The sequence below is a fragment of the Perca fluviatilis genome, chromosome 18 (assembly GCF_010015445.1).
Source record: "Perca fluviatilis chromosome 18, GENO_Pfluv_1.0, whole genome shotgun sequence".
NCBI classification, from domain to species: Eukaryota; Metazoa; Chordata; class Actinopteri; order Perciformes; family Percidae; genus Perca; species Perca fluviatilis.
The window spans coordinates 12,631,509-12,649,520 of NC_053129.1; the positions used below are offsets into that span (position 1 = coordinate 12,631,509).

The following is an 18,012-nucleotide window of genomic DNA, read 5'->3' on the forward strand; positions in this document are numbered from 1 at the left end:
CTTTGGCTCTAGGTCCTGTCTGCTAATTCTGAGCTGGCTGAGTGGAAAGGCTTGAACTGTTCCAAGGCAAATGCTGACACATAATGCGCTTTAGTTATTGGACACTTTACATTTTCTTTCATGTCATGGACACTTTACATTTTCGGCCATTAACTTAATCAGGGTTTGTTAACATTTTAATTCTTTAAAATTAGTTCGTTTTTTATTTTATTTAATTTTTTTAAACTTTTTTATTCATCCTCAACGTTGAGACCGAGTCAAGTATTTAGTTTGACAGTTTCCCCGGATCACGGCGCAGGCTCGACTTGCACTATCTGGTTTGCGTTTCCCAACACCCTGTCCGCCTATGGGAGGTCGGCTGGTAACACTTTTTATATGCGACAATGGGTAACACAGATAATGGAGGAAAAACACACACACACACACACACACACACACACACACACACACACACACACACACACACACACACACACACACACACACACACACACACACACACTCTTAGATACACACAGGATAGGTCGAGAAAGAGCCACAGGGGGACTTCTCAGCTATGTACTGTAAATGAAAAGCCAGCCTGTCAGGACGTCCCTCATTCCTGGATAAACAAAAGAAGAAGTGGGTCTCTCTCCTCTTGGTGGCACAGCAGCAACCCCCGGTTTATAAGACCAGTGCTCTAAACACTGAGCTATGCCGTGCCCGAACTAGCACTATTATTAGAACAATACAACTTTGAAGGTGTGAAAGGTGTTCCGGAAGTTGTTTTGCCGCAGTTATTGAACTACTTCACGAACGAGTCTAATAACTTTGGACTAGCTTTCTGGCGGTCTAACGTTACAGTCTATTGAGCTTGAGTTACCAAAATGCCAGTTTTCCATGTATTTTTGAGCTGGACTGCTTTGTTTCTGCTCTTTCTGATTGTCATATCCTTTGGTTATTGCTTATATGTTAAACACATTCATACGAAATATGACCACATACCCGGACCACCGAGAGACAAGTAAGTTAACGTAAAGTGCATGGTGGTTTATCGTTAAGTTGATTCTATCGCTAACGTTGTTTGTTTTTCGCCCACAGTTTTCTCTTTGGACATTCACCAACCTTTTTAAGGTTAATGAAAAAAGGCGACATCATTCACGACTTGTTTCTGGAATGGTAAGCGCAGTTATGTTTCATGCATTTGCTTAAGGCAAAAGTAGGTTATGTATATTATGAATAACACAGAACAAACGCCATGCAGGCCCCGTGTACCAGATATAAAACAAAATGGTCTAAAAGTCTTGTCTAAAACTTGAGCCAGGTAAAATGGCTGTCATGTGTTTCTATCGCGGTGTTAGCAAGTCAGAATTACATCTCATATCTATTCTATAATGGTACCTGGGACCTGACTTGACAGTGTTGGTTCAGAGTTTTTGCATTCGATTTTCGGATATTCTGGTGAAAGACGGATGTGATGTAAACTATAGTGCTTAATTACCTGTAATAACGATAATATGACGTCATTTACAGGGCCGAGACATATGGGCCTGTTTGCAGAATAAATATTCTGCATTACGTTGCGCTCATTGTGACCTGCCCAAAAGCGACCAAGGTAATAAACACAGCACCTTACATATAACCATCATGTTGCATAAGCATTGCACAACAAACAGTGTAAATGTGTGCATAAAGACAGCTAGTCCTGCTTTGGTAAAAAAAAAAAGTCCCTACAGTGCCAACTATTGTCCTTTTGGGTAAAAATGGATAAGTAATATCTTGATAATATTAACATTAAAAACACCTTGCCTTTCAATGTTCCCTCTTGTGATTGGCTCTGTTTCAGGAGATCCTGATGTCCCCAAAGTATCCAAAAGATAGATTCTACAGCAAAATCTTCAACCTGTTTGGTCAAAGGTAATTTGTCAGACCATCAGATTAGTTATACTTTTCATACTTTTTCATAACAGTGTAATCTGTGATACTGTCAATATGTTAAATTTCTGAACTGACAACAACTTATGTTTTCTGTATGTGAGTATTATCAGCCCACTTTTGTTTGGTTCCCTTTACTGTTTTGTTATGCCGAATCATTTACAACCTTCTTTAGCTATTTTGAATGTCCTGTGTTCCACGTCTCTTTTCAAGGTTCCTAGGTAATGGCCTGGTAACAGCAAGAGATCATGAGAAGTGGTATAAACAGCGGCGGATCATGGACCCTGCGTTCAGCAGCTTGTGAGTTATTTAATAATCACAAAGATGGAATCAACTATCTGCTCAACCTTCATTTTATATCCAGTGTTTGCAATCATTGTATATTCTGTTTAGATTGTGGGTATCTTTTGCTCTTTATTCTTTTGGAGAACATTGTCCAATTGTATGTCCTGCTAGTCCACTGTCTAAAACTACTACACTTCCAGGTATTTGAGAGGTCTAACCGGCACCTTCAACGAGAGGGCAGAGAAACTGATGACTACACTTACAGATGTCGCTGATAACATGACAGAGGCCAGCATGCTCCACCTCATGAACTCTTTTACCCTTGATGTTATTGCTAAGGTATTGTGCTATAGTCTGTTTTACATCTTCCACAGCAGTAATGATCCAAAAAGTTTTTCTTGCATGTGACCATAGGCTGTTAATATTAATGGACAGAGCATGTGTGATGTCACCCATTGGTTTGTGGAGATCTTCTATCCGTCGTCAAGTTTGCCGTTACGGGCGCAGCCATCCTGGTTACGGATGTGACGATTTTAGACAAGAGGGAGGAGTGAGGGAGGAGCCACATTACACACTTTAACCAGCAATCACATCATAGCCACATCCTAAAACACCCCCTGCTTTATCGCCGATTTTAAAATCTACGAGACAATAATTCTAAAAATGAACATCATTCTGTGTTGCAGAAGACTTAAAACTAGCGATTGAGACCATAAACTCATTATAAAAATGTTTACTGAGGTAATGAATCAAGTGAGAAGTGGGTCACTTTCTCATAGACTTCTACAGAAACCGACCTCCTTTTCCAACCGCACGATTTCCAATTCCGATAGAATGCAGGTTTAAGGCACTTCCGCATTTGCAGCACTTTGCCGAACCGGATGCATTGTCCATTAATATTTACAGTCAATGCATGTCACAAAAGCACCACCTTATGACGAAATAAAAAAAAAAAAAGAAAAAGGTATAATCAAGTTGCAACTACCTTATTTTCTTGATAACTCTCAGGTTGCATTTGGAGTGGATTTAGACCTGCAGGAGGATAGATCAATTTTCCCTAAAGCCATCGAGACATGTCTGAAAGGGATGCTCTACATAGCCAGAGACATCTTCTATGAGGTATGACTTGACTACAAATTTGTAAGGAGTTTGTGTGGTGACGATATTATAAACTGTTTGCGATCGTCAAATCTTGCATTTCCAGTACAAGCTGAAGAACCGACCATTCATTAAGAAAGTGAGGGAAGCTTGCCGCCTGCTGCGCACAACTGGAGCTAAGTGGATTAATGACCGAAAGACTGCCATGCAAAACGGCGATGACGTCCCCAAGGACATCCTCACACAGATCATCAAAACAGCTGGCAAAGGTTATCTAAAGTTTGATTTGATTAGATAAAATGAACTTATAAAGATATTTTTTTGGTGCATTCTAAGCCTTAATTTGACAGGACAGCTGAAGACAGGAAAGGGAGAGAGAGGGGGAATGACATGCAGCAAAGGGCCGTGGGTCGGAATCAAACCTGCGTCCGCTGAAGATACCAAGAAAGTTTAAACCTAAAAACAGATTATTTATTTTAAACTGTGGAGAATAGTATGACAAAAGTAGAACTACATGTAAACTACAAACATCTTTATCTCAACATGTCACGTGCATCATTACCATTCCATAGTATTAGATTTGCAGAGCAGAAGTGCAGTGTTAAGCTACTACCTGTTCACAATCAGATACAGTAGATAGGACAGGCCAGTTAATATGCATGTATTAATGAGTTCAACTTTCAGTCCAACATGGATTTTAATGTTACAGATTACATGATAAGATAACGAGGTATATTGGTTCACTTGTTCATTTTTCTTTTGTTATTATTCCAGAGGAAAGCATGACTAAAGAAGACGAAGAGTTGATGTTGGACAATTTTGTGACATTTTTCATTGCGGGTGAGTCTGTTGTCTCTGCTTTGATGTGTGGAATGATCCAGAAAGGAGCTTGAAGCTGTGGAGCTAACAATGTTAAAGGGACACTTTCAATAAAACATATTTCCCTCTTACCTAGAATGGGAACTATCCACCAGTTTAGGTGTGAATTCTGGACACATTGGGAGTTAAATATTACTTTTAAAGTATAGTGACATAGTTATTCAAAAAAAAACATGCTCTTATGTCTGTGTATTATTATTATCATCACCACCACTTATATTTAAGTCCTATGTTTTATTGTGTTTGTGATTAACTGTGGTTAACTTGTGATTAAGCACAACTTTGGGGTTTTGAAGGTGATGTTCTAACATTTTAGGGCAAGAAACAACTGCTAATCAACTGGCTTTTTGCATCATGGAACTTGGGAGACATCCTGACATTCTGGAGAAGTAAGAACCAAAAATGAAAAAGTTTCACATTGTCACTTTTGAATACTGGTTTCTTCAGTTGGGTTTTTCTTTCTCAGAGTGAAGAAAGAGGTGGATGATGTCGTTGGGATGAAACAGGAGATCAGTTATGATGATCTGGGACAACTGGTCTACCTCTCACAGGTACATGAAGTTAGGGAAAAGATGGTTTAGCTCTTTAGGACTGAATCACGTTGTGAATCACTGACTCTCAAGTTAGTCTATACCATTGGTTCCCAACCTTTTTTCCTTGGCGCCCTCCCTACTCATGTCTAAGAAAAGCTGAGGCCCCCCCCCACCCCCCGAAACCGAAGTTGAGGTAACTCTCAAGATAGAGCCTTCCTTTTTTTTTGATACAGAGGAGTTATCAGCACTGTTACGTTTGTCCGCCATGTTTCATTCATAAAATAGTGATGCCGTGGCGGCAGGAAAAACGAGGATACAACAAAATATATAGTTTTCATACAGACTTTTGTATACATTATATATTCTAGTGTATTATCATAATTTGTTTAAAATGTGCAAATAATTTTTTTTTTTACCTCAACCTCAAACCAGATAAAGACTTGCGCCCCCCCTGTGATCTTTGCCGCCCCCCCCTGGGGGTGCCCGGACCCCAGGTTGGGAACCACTGGCCTATACAATTAGTGTTCTTGTTTTCAATATGAAAAACTAAACCAAGATTTGCCTCCTCTCTGTAATTCTACTTAAATGTACTTAAATACATTTAATTTTTTAAGAAATTGACCCAAAATCACACTGTTACCTCCTCCCAGGTGCTGAAAGAGACTCTGAGGATGTACTCGACAGCTCCAGGCACATCTCGTGAAATACTGGAAGACATTGTCATCGATGGAATCCACATACCGCGAGGAGTCTCATGTTATGTGAGTACTTCTAAAGCAGGAAGTGTGTCAGAACCCAAAAGGTTTTAGAGTTAGTTTTTTTATTAATTCATGTACATAAGCATAATGGCACCTATCACTTAAAAAAAACACACACAATAAAAGTTGTTTTTAGAATACTGACAAATCATTAAAAAAGGTCTCTGAAAACACACACTCTGACCAGCCTCACAACAACACTGTTCTCCAAACACCAATCAGACTAAGGCAACTTATAACACAATGTAAAGAAATCTATCTGCAACATTGGAAAGAAGAAACTAAAAGCCAAAGTAGATTAGAATGTTATCTGTCCCTCACAAGAGATTATGAATTATCAGAATATCTCTCTACTGTCAGAGATAGAATGCAGAGACATATCCTAACCAAGTACAAGCTCAGTGACCACAAACTGGCAATCAAAACAGGAAGACACAAAAATCATGGCAACGAAAAGAAAACACAACATGTGGTCACTGTTTGACAGGTGAGGTTGAGACAAAGCTCCTCTTCTACAATATAAAACCTCCAGTAACACAAGGAACATTCATTTTAACAAGTTCAACTCTGTAATCTCAGATTTTATAGTGCTGAATGACTTCTCAAAATTAAAAAATACTCCTGAGAGAAGGAGACAGGGCATACAGTATCTTGCTGCCCAAAATGTATCAACATGCCACAACCTGAGGGACAGTGAATATTGATGTGCTATCAAAATGTTTTGAAATTCAGTTCAGCTCCCATGCGACTGGGAGAATGGAGAAATTCTTCAAGGACCCGCTGACATTTGATCCAGACAGATTTCACCCAGATGCTCCCAAGTAAGTACCATACAAGTTTTCACAAAATTACACATTTTATTTTTAGTCTTAACATTTTAGAACACTGATCGTTGTCCCAGATTAAAGGAGGGAACCATTGTACATTAGTGATGCTGTCTCTTATTTGTTTTACAAGGCCGTATTATTGCTACTTCCCCTTTGCCCTCGGCCCACGCTCATGCCTAGGACAGAACTTTGCTCAGGTGGGTGATGTCATTAATAGTCAACACACACAAAAACATAACAACGCATGAAGTTAACTCAGTGTGTGTTGGTGCGATTGCAGATGGAGGCTAAAGTGGTGATGGCCAAGCTGCTCCAGAGGTTTGACTTCACCCTTGTCCCGGGACAGACCTTTGATATAATGGACACTGGCACACTCAGGCCAAAGAGTGGAGTGGTGTGCTCTGTCAGACACAGGGATCAAAACAAGTAAATGTCTTACAGGGTCGTATAACATGAGAAGAAACAAAAATGGTTCACGTGGTGTGTATGGGTTTTTGGGTTACTTAGACCAGCTTACTGTCTGCAGCTTTGGACTCCTGCCTTAGCCAAAAGCATCTTATGCTGCAGAGTTGTTTGATCACTTTTCTGTGAATGTCTAGCCTTTATATAGAACATAGTATTATCAGTGCTTGTTTTACAGTTTTTTACGATCGCTATGACACTTTTTTCAATACTTTTAACAACTTTCCTAAACTCTTAACACAGTTAGCACAACATCTGTCTGTGTAGGCTATACAATTAACACATTTATTGTTGCTTTGACACAAAATGCATACAGTTAACACAAATTTAAAATGCTTGAACTTCTTTTACACACAAGCTCCACCAAAAGCAAAACAATGGATCTTTACTGCCAAATTTACAAATGCTTTCACACTGTATGTCAGAACAGATAACATCATGTTCTAAACCTAACTTATAGGCTAAAGTCAAAGTGAACAGCTGATCATATTGTAAATTGAAACACAAATATATCCCCTGCATTTTATACATGCATTTATTGAGAAACAGCTGATTGAAGTTATGCAAATAGATCAATCATAGCTGATTCCCTTCTAGGAAACACACTCAGGTGTTGAGGTTCTTTCAATCGCATGATCATATGGTAGTACAGTAAAAGAGGAACTATTTGAACAATATACTGTAGATGAACACAGAAAATAAGAAAAATGCCTTCACGAGGGAGAGGAAGAGGAGTACCAGGACAATTCTGTCTCTGTCTCCTTTTTTTTCAAAAAACCCACATTCTGTAAAGCTACTCTGAGATGGGTCAATCATTTTTTGTATTGAATCTCTGCAGCAAAAGAAACAAAATGGTGGCCGGGTTGGCTCAGTGGGTAGAGCAGGCGCACATATACTTGGAGGTTTATTCCTCAACGCAGAGATCCAGGGTTCAAATCCGACTTGTGATGATTTACTGAATGTCTTTCCCCTTTCTCAACTAGCAGTCCTGTCAACTTAAGGCAGAAAAGCCCAAAAATATTCTTGTTTAAAAAAATTTAACTAAACAAAAAAAAAAATGTAGAGAGGCTTCAAGAGAAACTGCAGTGCAAAACACAATCTATGATCAATACAATCACTATTGTCTATTCTATAAGGGCAGACCTGACTGACACATATAAAATAATGCAGTTTCTGTAATTCCATAGGATGTTAGTGTTTTGTATGACATTGTGCTATGATTGACTAAATGTTCCTGTTGGGAGAGAACATGTGTTAGTGTTTTGCAAGAATTATTTGATTTTGAGACATGATTGCATTGTTTTGGTAGTGTATTGTGTTAGTGAATTATTGTATTTTGAAAATTAGTGTTGGAGTTTAGTTTACAATGTGTGATTTTGAACATGAAATTAACTGTTTTGCCAATCGTGTGTTGTAGGTGTGTTGATGCGTTAACAGTTTAGGAAAGTTGTTAAAAGTATTGAAAAAATTGTCATAGCGATCGTGAAAAACTGTAATGAAACAAACAGTATATCCACATGCAGTTATGAGGATGAATTGCCCCTTGTGGCATACAGTTTTCTGTATCTGTTATTACTGACCACTAATTCGCATTATGGGGAAACAAACTAACCACTTTTCCTTCTGTTTATTAGCAGTTGAATTTGCTGTAACTAGCCCTTTGTATATCAGTGTGTAACTGCTCTTCTATACCCACTAAGCTTCTAAACTTGTTTTGTGCCTTTAACACTGATATTTATGCTGAATAAAACATTTTTAAACAAATGAAATAACTTTGTTTGTTTTGCACTTCAATAAAGTAATGATGAATTTAATGCCTGGCAGTGTGATTTTATTCCATGCTGTTTATGTACTCAACCTGCTGTGTCTCGCTGGTACTGACAGTGTACACACGGGGGCGGTGTGACCTTGCAAAAATAAATCTAAAAAGCACCTGTTAAGCTACAAATTCATTACAACTCCTCTTAGCTTAATTTAGGAGATTTTTCATTTCTTTCTTTTTTTTTTAGATGTAATACAAGTTATTGAGTGGGGATTAAAATACCAGTTTAGTCAGAGGCTGATCTTCATACAAGGGCTGTTAAAGTCAAAGTTTTAATTTAGAAACGATTAGTAATTGGGCCAATTACTTAAACAACAAGTTTATTTGCTTAGAAATGAACAAATACAAAAAATAACTAGCTTTTACTAATAACAGTCGAGCAGTTTGTAAAAAGTAAAAGCTAAATATATACTACACAAAACGCTTTAAATATGTGTTTATTATTTTATACAGTTCATTGTAATACATAACTTTTTAAAATAGGCGTTCTCCAGTGCTATTGTTATTATTTTTTCATAGTCAGTCCTGAGCTCGTTACTGTTCCTTTAAGAGGGCTGAGCCTGCGCACTGTGAAGGCTCCGCCGCACTATTCACCTACCTGCTGCCCACTCCTCTGCCATGTCTTGATTGGCCGTCTTAGCCGAAATCCTCTTGAATGATTTCAAACCCGAGTGTTTGGACGAGAAGGAGGGGGTCCTGTCTGCCAATTCCGAGCTGGCTGAGTGGAAAGGCATGAGCTATCCGTCGACCAGCAACACACCACCACCTCAGTAAAGAGGCTTATCCGAGGAGCGTTGTTGACGGTAAAACGCGTTCAAGAGAGCACCGCCGGTAAAAAAAAAAATAGAAAAAAGAAAAGAAAAGTGGGCTTTCAGAAGTGTCGTGTTTTTTTTTTTTTAGCTCAAATTAGGGTTTAGCTAACCGTTGCCTCCCAGTTAGTTGCTCTTTCTGTTTATCATCGTTTGAATGGAGCGATGTCCAGAGGACACGGCGCACATTGCGATGGGACGCGGTGTGTTGTGCTGACGGGACTCGGCACCGGGGACCAGGACCTGATTGGAAATTACTGCTAATCGATTTAAAATCACGTGTTTCCGTTAGTGGCGGAATGTGAGTACCAGCAGTTGTTTCCGAAATTCATAAATCATTTTCCCCTCAAAGATTAGTGAGGGCATTCAGTTCACGCGCGGGTTGCCATAGCATCACATTCATATTTTATTTTTCACTATCGGCCTGTTGAAGAGGAGGGCATGGCTGTACTTGCATATTTTGGACAATGTATTCGTGTTTTGACGCAATCCAGCAAACTGAGGCTTGGTTAAATTAGTTTTTGACAGTTTTTATCCCAAGGCGCCGTTTACACGAACCGACAGGCTACTCAGAGCGAAAACAGCCATGGCTAAAAATCCGTCCGAGGGAGCGAAGGATGAGCTGAGCCAGCTGACGGACGAGGAGATGCTGCGGTGCAGCAAAGAGGAGCTGGTCCGGAGATTGCGGAGGGTCGACGGCGAGAAAATGAACTTGATGATCGAGCACGGCAACATGATGAAAGACATCAACCGGCGGCTGCAGCTGCACCTGCACGAAATCCGGAGCCTGAAGGAGATCAACCAGAAGCTGCAGGACGACAACCACGAGCTCCGGGAGCTCTGCTGCTTCCTGGACGACGACCGGCAGAAGGGCAAGAAGCTGTCCCGGGAGTGGCAGCGCTTCGGCCGCTACACTGCCAGCGCCATGTGGAAGGAAGTGGGCACCTACATGATGAAGCTGAAGGAGCTGGAGGCCAACCAGGACAACGTGTTGAGGGAGAACTCTGAGCTGAAGGAGATCATCCTCATGCTGGATGAGGAGAGGAACGGAGCGGGCTCCAGGAGCTCCATAGACAGTCAGTCCAGTTTAAGCAACCTGAACGGCGGCACCGGCACGGTCAGGGATGTTGGGGACGGGAGTAGCACGTCCAGCACAGGTAGTGCCGGGAGCCCCGATCACCACAATCACAACCACATACACAAGCCCGTCTCAGAGAACAGTAAGCTGGGCACCACCATGAGGAGGTCCATGGATGACCTGTCAGCCCCTCACCACCACAGAAGCATCCCCAATGGACTTAATGGTGAGTAGGCCTACATGCACTCCCTCCACCTGTGGGAACACACCTGTTGGTCACACTCTGCAGGCACTCTTAACACAGAGATGCTAAAGTCCAGCCAATCAGGCCTTACACTACATACAACATGGGAAAATGGCCCTTTTGATTATATTTCCATCTTTGTGGCCAAAAGTTACTTTCATGGGCTTGGGTGAATGACAAAAAATGTGGCTACCCCTGACTTCAAAAGATCTCCACATAAGAGACACAAGTTGTTGTTGCCCTTTTGAGGCCTGCCTCTTGACATGATAGTATTATAATGTAGATATATTGTACTACTTTGTGGTTGAGCTCTCGAAAGACATATTTAGGGCTGCACAAAATGAGGAAAATATGCGATATGCGTTGCTGAATATCACAATAACGATATTACTTGCGATAAATCAACCGATATTAAAGTGTACCTAGTTCTGCATTCCTGCTGCTTTCAGTATTCCGCTAAAATACAACAAATTGCTCGTTGAATTTAAAACAAATAAAAGGAAATAATTTTCAACATTCTTCTATTGAACAAATTGGACATTGAATTGAATATAAAAGGCACCACTTAAAAAAAGTGGCAGTTACATTTTAATGTGCAGTTTTCTACTGATATTTTCTTTCAACTAACACAAAAAATCTCCTGTGGGTCTAGTGCGATATGTTGCAGCCTTTTGCAATATTGCACAAGTTGATAATGCGATGACGATAAAAAGACAATATATTGTGCAGCCCTTTAATGCAGCTGGCCTATTACATAGATCTGCATATCTCTGGTTTCATTCCTCATAGATAATACAGTCAAGATGTGTTGCATGTGATTGCACTGACAACATATGCTGATCAAAATTGCTGTGAAGGATTAACATGGGGGGGGGTCCTTGGCTTAACCTCACTGTAAAGTCTTGATTGGGGTGATTATGACACATACACATATGCACACAGAGTGTCCTTAAGTGGCCTTTTCAGTCCCACGCTAGCCCATCATTTGAGTCTGCACTGATTTAGGTCACTGCACTTGTGGTCCTTTTAAGAAAGAGGACTTATCTTGATAGCTTTTAAAGGGGGGCACAAGCAAATTGCTTTTTGTTGTTGTTGGGGGTCATTCGCTGATTATCATTGCCTTTTTGGTTGTGGAAGAGCACTCATGTCTGCTTAGGGCCCATTTGAAATGCATGGCACGAGACCAGAAATCAATGTCCCTGTGTTAAGACCTAAATACATGGCTGAAAGCTTGGAGCTGGGATGAAAATGCCCTGATGGAACAGGAGGGCACTAAGCCTCGTTTAGCTAGCACATGGGCTGATAACTTGCCATGATCTGTTTGGCGAGGGGAATAAATTCTGGTTCAAGGGAGAAAAAAAAAACCCCACACCCAGTTGAAACTTTATTATCATCCTTATTCTTTTATCCCCGATTTTACAGGGACTAGGCAGCAGCAGCACATAGGAGCTCGACGCAAGCAGTTTCAAATGAGATCACATAGGTCAAATCTTATCTATCAGGCATTCCCAGACATTGTACACTGTGAAAACCGTGAAGGTAACAAATACAAAAGGATTGAAACAAGCATTAGTGAGAGCCGAAGGGAGCCCTTAATCCGGATACACTCGCACGCCAAAGCACACATTTTGGGGCGGTGTTTGGCTGTCATTACGTAACATCAATATTGTGCCTGCAGCGACCCAGCACCTCTCTTAAGCTGTTGTTTCTGTTTTCTGATGTGTGTGTGACATTATGTGCCACTGAGGTTCTGGCTCTGCGTGCTCATCGCTGACAATAAAGCACAAATTCAAATACGCACACACACACACACAATGGCACGCCATCATTGGAAAGACCTGCTTCACTTGAGAGAAGGTTTATTATTTCGTTGTTAAAACCAATGCATTGGTAATGAGATTGATGCTATCTAGTCCTAAACAAAGCTGAGCATCGCTAATCTTACAAACCGTAAGAAACAGAACTATTGTTGGCATGCCAATCGCTAAAAACGACAAAAAAAGCAATATTACACACTGATCCTAACCTAAAAGTGTTTCATCACTCCTCAATGAGAAATGCTTGGAAATGAACTGAATTGCTCGCAGGTCGACATTAGCCTCTGCAGGCCTGGCGAGAAAAAACGATCTTCACCAGCACAGATTTACTCGATTTGGCTTCTTGAAATCCGAGCGGAGTGACCATGTTGTGAGGTCAGATCTGGCTGCGGGGTGAGGTCTTCAGAGTGGCTTTATTTAATACTGTCCAAATGTCAGTCTCCTCCCCGTGGGCATTTAGAAGACAAGCTCGAGGATTGCCGCTCAAGTGCTAAATGAACAGCATCTGCCCGGTTGCCAGACACACACACACAGAGGAGGAGGATGAATGTGTTTGGTGTCCCAAGAGTAGAACGGACCAGTTGGTTGAGCTAGAGGCTTCTGTTTCATACATTTTCAGTCAGTTTAATAAAAAAATAAAAAATAATCTTCATCTTTTTGGTGAATGTAAATTTAGAAGTCCTTCTCTTTTAGAGGCAAAAGAGGCCCTGGGAGAGGAGCGTATAAAAGGGGGCCCAGGAAAGGGCCCTCAATGGGTCTCGGTGGTATTGGGGGAGTGGCTGAACGGCGATGAGGGGTTGGCTGGGAAGCTTGGGGGTGGAGTGGTGGGGGACTGTTGGAGGGCACAGAGTTTGGTTTTCAGAGACATCCTGCTGTCTGCTTAATTGAATTTCTTGTGCGTTGACATGGCTGGACCCCCCCCCCCTCCACTCCTCTTCCTTTGGGGATACAGGCTGTGTGTGTGTGCATGTTTACTTGGACAGGGTGTGTGTTGTAATGTGCAAGGAGAGCGATGGCTTCTGTTCTGAAGAAATAATAAAAAAAAAAAAAGAACAGCAGGGGCTACATTGAGTACTACTTTGTTGACTAGTGACTGCTATTTCCAGACTTCTCAACATCTGCATTCACTTTTGGTGGTCTGGAACCCTATTCCAGTGGAAGAAATATGATGCTGTTATAGAGACCTTGCATTAGGCTCCTCTTTAGTGCCACACAGACTGCAAATAGGCCCAGCTGTGTGTGAGATTAAGACAAAGTGCCCAAGCGAGACAGCAAAGTGCTGCTTTGACATTGTCCAGATGAACTGATAGAGATCCTCTCTGCAATAATGCTTGTTGACCTTTAACAGACCCTCACACATTCCCCTGGCCCCCGAGCTGCTAAATGGCTTTAAAGGAACAATGTTTCTAACTCGGCAGATAAAGTGACTCTAAACAAGCCAGAGAGCGAGTTTTCTCAGAGAGGAGGAGAAATGATTAGACCAATCAGGCTGACGTCAACATATTCTGTTACCTTGTTTTTTGATTATTGTTTTAATCAAATAAAAAAAAATTTGATAGGACAGTTTAGCAGCTCATGTTGTGTAGAGGACTAGATACTTTTCATTAAGTGAGATGGCCATGTCTATGATGTCAACAATATAATTACGGTCTTGCAGTTTCAACTCATCATAGCTGACTTATTTGAGTCAGAAGTATAAGGAACTGGTGCCATTTGACTCTGGTCACTCAATGTAAGTTGCCATACCCTTGGTGATATGAGTAAGATCATACATGCACACGGACTTCACACATGCACATTAATGCAAAGAAAAAAAACATGCACTAAATACAACATTAATTCACTTAATTGTTTTAGTCCAGCTGTGCAGGGACAACTGAGGCTAGTTAATGCTGCCAGTGTGTACGTGTGCCAGAGGCCAGTGCGATGTTAAATCAGGCCTGACTTGTGTTGACTGCTGGAGACATTCATCATTACTGCAAAGTCTACCGTGGCCTCTCCATCCCATAACTAAAGGCTTAGTCAGTCCAGCGTTTTAAAAATGGCCACATCTTGTGGTGAAATCAATTTAATTCCAATTGATGCGCAACAATTGGTGCATTGCGCTTGCAGGGGTGAGGAAAATCAGTGTGGATGTTGATCTCCGTTTGGTGAACTTTGGTGAAACTGAATTTATTTGTGAAACTCTTATCAATTTACCTGCCGATTTTATTTTTCTCGAGTAATCGTTTGGTGTATAAAACGTCAAACAGTGAAAAACGTCCATCCCAGTTTCTCAAAGTCCAATGTGATGTCTTTAAATATCTTGTTTGGCCCATAACCCAAAGATATTCAGTTTAATATGCTATAAAAAGAGAAGAAAAGAGCAGGACATGTCCATATTTGGGAGGCTGAAAAACAGCATTTTCTGCCAATTTTGCATGCAAAATTACTTTTAACGATTAATCGATTATCAAAATAGTTGGCTATTATTTTTCCATCGACCGTCCGATCGAGTAGTCGACTGCAGCTCTACGTGATGCTGCTAACATTTTAGGGAATGCAAAGATGCACAGTCCAAAATGTAAGAAGCTGGTGGCTTATTAGCTGTGTTGCACCATCCACATTTATTATTATTATTATTATTATTATTATTATTATTATTATTATTATTATTATTATTAATTAACCCTCCGCTGTTGGAGTATAAATTATTGAACAAAGTGGTGCACAACTCTTAAGAACAAAACGCCAGTGGGGGGAGTAAACGGCACAATGAAGAAAAAATAGAAAGCTGCTCATGGAGATATTGTAATTGGCTATTGCTGGTAGGTCCCGGCTGGCTGGCTGGCTGGCTGGCTGGCTGGCTGGCTGGCTACACGTTAGCAATTAGCTCCTCAGCTACAGTAGTTCACCAGCTAGCCTCACGAGTGTCCCTACATCACCAAGCTTCTGGAACCAAATATTTCATGAGGGCACACAGACTAACTCCGCTGTTCCACTTCCTTGATACTTTTCAGACCCCATTACCACGAGTCTGTCAGTCCATTCAGCTGCGTGTGGCTTTCAGAAACCAGTCGGATAGGTTAGTGATTCACCGCAGATTAAGACGCATTAGAGATCAGCACGATGCGTTGATTTATATGTTGCTTCACATCACAGGAGACTGCTTGCACTGGCCTCCTACATGTGTAGCCATGCCTTCCTATTGTTAGTCACCCTGTAAACCAAATTAGGATAAGTCACATTAGCTCGCTGACAAGTAATACAAGTGTGCGTTTACACTGGGGTCTTTAGCACCTGGCCTTTTTATTATGTGTGTCTGTTAATATATGAGGTGCCACAGCGAGTGTGAACTCTTCCCCCTTTCTGATTTAGAGGCATTTCTCTCCGTCTCACTCTCTTTTTATTTCCTTATTTATTTATTTTTTTTCTTCTTCAGTTTCCTCTTCTTTTACCCTTGGGGAGGACGTGACCTAAAAGCTCCCAATGAAACTGTAGAACCAGCCGTCCCAGTTGGACACCAGCGGGTGTGGGTATTTCATCACAGTAACGCAAGTGTTGATATTCGCCTTCTTGTGTGACCGAAGCATTCGGTCACTTTTCCCCGCTGAGGTGAATTATCAATAAGCTTTCCAAAGTCCCTGTCTTTAGAGTCCAGTCATGGCTTTACGTATCTATTGGGGTCACAATCGGAGTCCCCGTTTACTCCGTTTTTAAATCACTGCATGCAAAATCTGAATTGCTAGTTTAATTTCCTCCAAAGAATCAGTCAGGCTTTCAGTAACTCCTGTGTGTTGTTTTTTTTTTTTTTTTTTTCTTTTCTTAAATAAACGATCAATCACCGGCGAGTCAAAGCGAGCCCTGGCGTCTCTCTGTGGGAGCTCCTTTTCCCGTTTTCAATTGAAACCGGAGGATCAACAACACAATGGTGTTTTCCTCTCGGCTGTGGTTTCAAGTCATTGTGTTGCATGTCTGCGGGGATACCGAAAAAAAAAAAAAAGGGGGGGGCGGCGTCTAAGCAGGAATAGGATGTTTCTGTTGCTGGTATCCTGTTTGACCACACTTCATGTTTCTGTGAAGCTGACTTTAAACGGCAACAACAACTCCAAGGTGCATTATCAAAAGAAAAACGGCTACTCTTGGTGACTAAACTGAAATTACAGCTCTAAGATTATTATAATTATGGAAGTTAATAGGATTGATCATGTGAAAACATGCAGTAGAGAGTGTAGCCCTTTTTGAGACCTACTGTACCAAAGGGAAATGCTGACACATAATGTGCTTTAGTTATTGGACTCTTTTACTTTTATTTTTTTTATTTTTTTTATTTTTTTGTCATGCTTTAGTTAATGGACACTTTACATTTTCTGTCATTAACGTAATCAGGGTTTGTTAACATTTGAATTCTTTAAAATTATTAATATTTTTTTTTTTTATTCAGCCTCGACAGCACAGAGCAGGCTCGACTTGCACTATCTGGCTTGCGTTTCCCAACACCCTGTCCCCGCCTATGGGAGGCCTGGTCGGCTGATAACACAGATAATGGAAGAGAAACACACACATAATTATTACACACACACACACACACACACACACACACACACACACACACACACGCTTAGATACACACAGGATGGGTCGAGAGAAAGAGCCACAGGGGGAATTCTCAGCTGCGTTACTGTCAATTAAAAGCCAGCCTGTCAGGACGTCCCACATTCCTGGATAAACAAAAGAGGAAGTGGGTCTCTCTCTCTCTCTCTCTCTCTCTCTCTCTCTCTCTCTCCTCCTTAGTGACACGGCAGCAACGCGACGGGCAGATGAGAAGCGAAAGAAAGCGTGTGTCGCTTTTTAAACTTTTTACCTCCCCGTCTTCCCTTACCCTTGTGTGTTCGTCAGTCACATCTTTCAGTGATCTAAACGTGGTGACGTACCAAACAAAACATTGTGTTGTCTCAGAAATATTAAGCCAATTTCAGCCACTTGTCCTCAGCCTTCCACTCTTTCTCGTCGGTCTCTACGTCTCCGCTGATCTACTTCTTTTCTGATCGTCGGGCAGTGGTTCTGCTGGAGGGGCTGAGTTGCTCAGTCGCCTAGGCAACAGCAATGATCAGTGGGGCGAGTGGACGGCGCCCACGCCTAGCCTCAGAGTCACTGAAGCGGAGGGATGTTTAGGGTCGGGGGATGGGGGATGGGGGATTTGTTTGGGCCTCCATGCCGGTTGACCCGTACAGAATGATGCCAGCCAGAGCTAGGTCATCTCTCTGTGTGTGTGTGTGTGTGTGTGTGTGTGTGTGTGTGTGTGTGTGTGTGTGTGTGTGTGTGTGTGTGTGTGTGTGTGTGTGTGTGTGTGTGTGTGTGTGTGTGTGTGTGTGTGTGTGTGTGTGTGTGTGTGTGTGTGTGTACTGTTTCCAAGTTACCTAATGAAAAGATGGGTGTGGTGCGAGTGACGCACTCAGTTTAACTTGTAAGCTATTGTGAGATATGGAAATCTCACTTGAGCGTGG

General features: G+C 41.4%; 2 protein-coding genes across 5 annotated transcripts in view; both read left to right on the forward strand.

Moving 5' to 3' along the window:
* Positions 1-504: 504 nt before the first annotated feature.
* On the forward strand, positions 505-7,017 carry LOC120546362 (cholesterol 24-hydroxylase-like). Its single transcript, XM_039781281.1, has 15 exons — positions 505-1,003; positions 1,081-1,158; positions 1,513-1,594; positions 1,826-1,896; positions 2,128-2,214; positions 2,400-2,538; positions 3,208-3,318; positions 3,404-3,566; positions 4,072-4,137; positions 4,493-4,565; positions 4,643-4,727; positions 5,360-5,470; positions 6,200-6,288; positions 6,425-6,491; positions 6,575-7,017. Exons 1-15 carry the CDS (start codon positions 867-869, stop codon positions 6,722-6,724), a joined length of 1,509 nt encoding a protein of 502 aa, XP_039637215.1. The 5' UTR covers positions 505-866; the 3' UTR covers positions 6,725-7,017.
* Positions 7,018-9,147: 2,130 nt separating this feature from the next.
* The window catches only part of ccdc85cb (coiled-coil domain containing 85C, b), a 50,145-nt gene continuing 41,280 nt past the window's right edge, over positions 9,148-18,012 (forward strand). For 2 of the 4 annotated variants that reach the window (XM_039781283.1, XM_039781284.1), the window contains exon 1: positions 9,148-10,691. In XM_039781283.1, the coding sequence (XP_039637217.1) occupies positions 9,974-10,691 (718 nt within the window). In that variant the 5' untranslated portion in view covers positions 9,148-9,973. The remainder of the gene's footprint in view (positions 10,692-18,012) is intronic. The other 2 variants (XM_039781286.1, XM_039781285.1) reach the window with 2 other exon arrangements.